This window comes from Castanea sativa, chromosome 12, assembly GCF_040712315.1.
Source record: "Castanea sativa cultivar Marrone di Chiusa Pesio chromosome 12, ASM4071231v1".
Lineage (NCBI taxonomy): Eukaryota > Viridiplantae > Streptophyta > Magnoliopsida > Fagales > Fagaceae > Castanea > Castanea sativa.
Window position 1 is genome coordinate 16,693,389 of NC_134024.1, and position 5,182 is coordinate 16,698,570.

Genomic DNA, 5,182 nt, shown 5'->3' on the forward strand with positions numbered 1-5,182 from the left:
ACCAAAAATTGACAATTTCATTCCCTGCATAAGAAAAACAGACTGATTTTCCTACTAACTAAATGCATGCATAATATTTCAGGCTCATGGCAGTCTGAAATGAATTTTAAATGGTTCTTAACTTGATTTCCTTCTTTTTTTTTGGGTACAATTGTCATTTAATCAGTTTTTGTATAACATTTAAATACATAGATGGGGCACCTGAAAATTGGCTTTGATGATAAAAAAGACCTGCATTGTAGTGCAACAGATAACCAACCTATATGCAGTAAAGGATTCATTTGATTAAAGATTACAAAATGAGGCTCACTTTTTTCGAATAAAAGAATTCGGTTGGTACTCTTCAAAAGACATTCATATACCACAACAAGAACAATAACCACCTTCAAAACTGAGATAAGTCATGAAAGAAATTTACCATAATTAAACATGAATAGAGGCTTCTGAAACCTCTTAGTTGCGTATCATCTATAACTTTACAATAGGGAAAAGATGGACATCACTTTTTCTTTTTCTTCTTGTCCAGAAAAAGAAAAAATAAGGGCTGGGAAGCATACCTTTTCTTTGCTGTACCCATTAAAAACAAGGTGAGTGTCTCTTTGAGAAAACTCCAGATAAAACTAGAGGATTCCAATGATGAAAAGTAGCAGAATAGCATAGTGGTCCATTTTCATCACGATGAGAGCCTCTTCAGTCTTCACTCCACTGAATGCTGCATGCAAGTTGTATAAGAAGATTGTATTAAGATTTCCTTCAGGAAAAGAAAAAAAAGAATGATTCTCTCTCTCAATAAATTAAAAAAATGCATCAGCAATGTGATCAAGTATCTGTTAAAAGAGACCATGGGGAGAAAAATACATGTTTCACAAGAAACAAAATTTAGCTGAGAAGCATGGTCACATCACGTTTCAAACCAAGGAATATCATCATCCTTCAGATGGTTCATACTCGGATCCCACAGATTAAGTAAACGGAATCATTTATCTGACATGGCAGTGCAAGAGAAAATCACATAATGCAGTACTCTGTTTTCAAGTTTCTACCATAAATTCAACTAGAAGTCTAGAATGATGGTATAGATGGCTCCTGTTAGCAAAATTGAATTCCCAAAATGATGAAAAATGTTTGGCTTGAATCTATTCTTCTATCGTACACTATCCAGTTTACTTGTACACACGTGGAGTCACAAGAACATACAAATTTTAACCAGCAACACATCCCTTCTCCCATAACCCCCACCATACCATACACCTACACGTATGCAGGGTGAATTTGTATCCCTGAACGAGTTGGAAATTTTGATAAATTCAATAAATGGATTAAGTCAAGCAGCCAATAAGTTCCCACACTAGTATAGGCTACACACACACACATATCTTTGAGTGAATATGTACAGAAAGCTTGCCTTCCAAATAAAACAATCGCCAACCTTTTCATTCATATAGCATTAGCCATTTTGATGATTAAGGCAATCACTCCAGCTATAATATAGCTTCCCTCTAATTTTCCAATGGAGGAGACTCTCTTTGCAGCCAAAGAAAATCAAACGTTGCAGCAAAGAGCTGATCAGCACAAAGACATTGGCAACTTCAGGTGAACATAAACTCTCCTCAAATGGGGTATTCCTCTATCCGATTTTCATTGAGGGGGGAAAAATCTATTAAAAGGCCATTGACACTTTTCAGAGTAACTAGATATTTTCCTCTTTTTCTAGCAAGTAAAAAGTTCCATTTCGGCAAGTACTCGAAACTTCTTATCCAACCCAAAGTTTTGGGTTAACGGTTTATTAGTTGTTAGTGTACATATGTACTAGATACTTCTCTCTGTATGCCATAGTACGGCATTTCTTGAGTTACTTGAGTTAGCATCCATGCACTACAAAGCAAGAGTCTGTCTCGTTGCTTATACAAGACCAATGCCATGAACACAACTTGTTTTCATTCTTTTTCCGATTGTTACTAAGGTGGCAAGTTATGATCGGTGTACACTGCAACTGCAACATTGTTTTCACATGAAAACCCAACTGACACTGTACACCAATCATAACATGCCACTTCAGTAGTTGTAAAAAAAAAAAAGAAGAAAAAAAGAAGAAGAAGAAGAAGAAGTTATGAACACATTTGTATCTGCTTCTGCAGATACAACTCTTTAGTCTAAGGGTCTAACGATTTTCTAAAGCAAAACCCTAAGGTTTCAATAATTCAGTATCACCCAATTTTGTGCTTAAAATCATTAACAAACGCAATGAAAGTGATCTACTATAACTTCCACACAATTTGTTCACTTGCAATAAAATTCTCAACTACTTGAGCCAGAAATAGAAATTCAACACAGAATTTCCAATTTTCTCACTCATTCAATTTCCAGGAATTCGTTTTCGTTATCCAATTAACCAAATTAGTAAATTACCATTCACAGAAACACACAATTTCATGAGCACAATTTCTTTATTGATCTATACAATGGATTTTTCTCTTCCTTCAATACTACAAACCAAAAACAAGAACAAAAAAGCAAAAACGTAAAAGAGAAAAAAACACAGACCACGATTCCACAAAGCAGCGAGCGAGTCAGATCGAGCCGAGCCGATTCAGTGCCTCACGAGCCACGGTCAAATTCGGCTCGATCTTCAACGCGTCCTCGTAAGCCTTCTTAGCCTCTTCATCCATTTTCTTCTTCTCGCAACACTCTCCCAACAAACAAAACGCCCTCGCATTATCCGAGCTCAGCCTCACCGCCTCGTTCAAATCGTCCAACGCCGAGTCAACTCGCTTCTCCCCGCCGCGCGGAGCCTTAGCCGCCATAGCCATCTTCAACTCGGCTCGCTTGAAAAACGCGTCGCCACGGTCCTTCCCGGTCAACGACTTCGCGCAGAGCGGAGACAGAGCCACGTCGAACGAGTCGAGCGCCGAGGTCTTGAACTCCTGGAGATCGAGAGCCAAGCCTTTGAGAATGTGAGCCGCGGCGTCCTTCGGATCCAACTCGATCGCCTTCTCGGCTTCGGTTACGGCCTGTTTGGCTAGAGAGATTTTCGCGGAATGAGTTTTTGAACCTCTGGCTTTGGCCAAAGACTGAGCGCCGAGAACGAAATGACGCTTGGCTTGAATATCGTCTCGGTTGCGATAAGCGCGAAGCTTTGCAAATATCTTTTTGGGAATATCGTGCATAAAGAGGAACATGAAAACCATTAAGAGAAGCAGACCTATCTGTAATAGAATATCGAACCACATTTTTCCTTTCTTTTTTTTTTGGGGGGGTTTGTGTGTTTGATTTTTTGATCGGAGAAGGAGATATGAAAAAGGCGTGAATTTTGTTGGAGAGGACCAAATATGATTTTTTTTTTTTGGTTGTATTTGTTAATGGTTTTTGGGGCTTAGTTATATAGCCGCCGCGGTTTTTCCGAGAAAGTGGACCAAGGACTAGTCGAGAAGAGTTGAAGTTGAGGCTTTTTGATTCAAGGAAAGTCGGCAGGTCGTTAGAGCATTCACAGCAGTGGTGGCATATTGCTATATTGCTATATTTTAGCTTCTCAACCATTAAAATGTGTGCTCCAGCAGTGGAGCTATAGCAAAATTTTTTTTGCTTCCAGCTACAGTACACATCTAAAGATAGATGTGTACTGTAGCTCAAAGGTAAAAAAAAAAAAAATTATTTTAATAAATTTTTCTCTCTTCAATCCTTTAAAAAATATTTTTTCTTCCTTTCTTTTTCGTTCTCTCTGGCTTCTCTTCTTTCATCATTTTTCCTTCTCTCTTTTTTTTTTTTTTCTCTCCCTCGTATACTCTCTGCTTCGCCGCCGATACGTTCTGAACCGTCGAGCTTCGCCGGCGATAAGGTTTGGATCGTCGAGCCTCGCCGCCGATAACTTCTGGATCGTCGAGCTTCGCCGGCGATAAGGTCTGGATCGTCGAGCTTCGCCGCCGATAACTTCTGGATCGTCGAGCCTCGCCGCCGATAACTTCTGGATCGTCGAGCCTCGCCGCCGATAACTTCTGGCGTGGCTATGGCTGGATTTGTGATTTGTGTGGGTTTGTTGGTGTGATTTGTGATTTGTGATTTGTGTGATTTGTGCTGATGGTGTTTTTCTGTGATCTTGGTTGGTTGGCAGTGGTGGTGGATCGGATTGTGGAGTTTTTTTTGTTTTGTGTTTGTATTATTTTATTGTAATAGAAATATTATTTTATTGTAATGTTTATATTATTTTATTGTGTTGAAAGCTAAAATAGATCTTATTTCTTTGGCATGTTTTGTAAAGTGTATAGGTAAAATAGATAAAGTAACTTTTTGTATAGCTAAATTGCTAAAATTTTAGATCCACTGCTGTGGATGCTCTTATATGGGAATGGATAAAGTTGTTAGGGGAGTTGGGAAGGATAATAAATTTGGTAAGATAAAAAGCACTATTTTTGACCGTGTACTTTGTCGTTATTTATACATCTATCAAAAAAAAAATTTCCTTCTTTTGTTGTTTTGTTTTAAGAGGAAATAATAGTAAACTTTATTCAAGGAAATGATGTTATACAACGAGTAGAGGATAAATGGGCATTCTTCTAAGTAAAACAATAGCAGCCTCGTCCTCTTTTGTAGCACGATTACGATAGTATATTTTAAAAAAAAAAAAAAAAAAACTATCTCTAATAAATCTAATGTCCTCAACGATCCTAACAGCTTCTAGAGAGCAAACTTTGTCTGAATTCAATAGATCCACCAGTTCAGCAAAATTGCATTCCATGATCACCTTTGAGAAGCTGGTACTTTGACAAAACAAAAACGCCAAACTCTTCGCCCTTTGCTATGTGCAGAGTAAATTTTTCTGAACACGATGACATGATCTGCTAAGATTTCAACCTTTATTGTTCCTTATCTAAAAACCAAAAACCCAAAGTATTGCTCTTTTTTTACTGAGAAGTTGCCAAGTCAAGTTTGTGAATTGAATTAAAAATTTGGAGTTGCCACCTTGCTGTCTGGAATTTAGTAACCTGAATATTCCTTTGCTGCACTTCCACAAACTTTTGTCCATAAGCATCAGCCCAAGTCCACAAATCCATGGTTTATGCAGAACGTTTAAATCTTTATTTTTTGACAGTTTTTATTTCAGGACCAGCTTGAACTTTCACCATTTGATGAAGCAAAAGTTCGTCAGTTGCTATGAGTTCGTCCAGACAGAGGCGGGCACACTCCT

The 5,182-nt window shown here is 38.1% G+C and overlaps 1 protein-coding gene across 1 annotated transcript; it reads right to left on the bottom strand.

Annotated features, from left to right (window-relative positions):
- Positions 1–368: 368 nt before the first annotated feature.
- LOC142619929 (uncharacterized) lies at positions 369–3,446 on the bottom strand. Its single transcript, XM_075793317.1, has 2 exons — positions 2,545–3,446; positions 369–712 (listed from the first exon to the last, which is right to left on the bottom strand). The coding sequence occupies exon 1, from the start codon at positions 3,228–3,230 to the stop codon at positions 2,571–2,573; it is 660 nt and encodes a 219-aa protein (XP_075649432.1). The 5' UTR covers positions 3,231–3,446; the 3' UTR covers positions 369–712; positions 2,545–2,570.
- Positions 3,447–5,182: the final 1,736 nt, after the last annotated feature.

Excerpts from the sequence above, each read along its gene's own strand:
- LOC142619929 (XM_075793317.1), bottom strand. The coding sequence starts at position 3,230 with ATGTGGTTCGATATTCTATTACAGATAGGTCTGCTTCTCTTAATGGTT.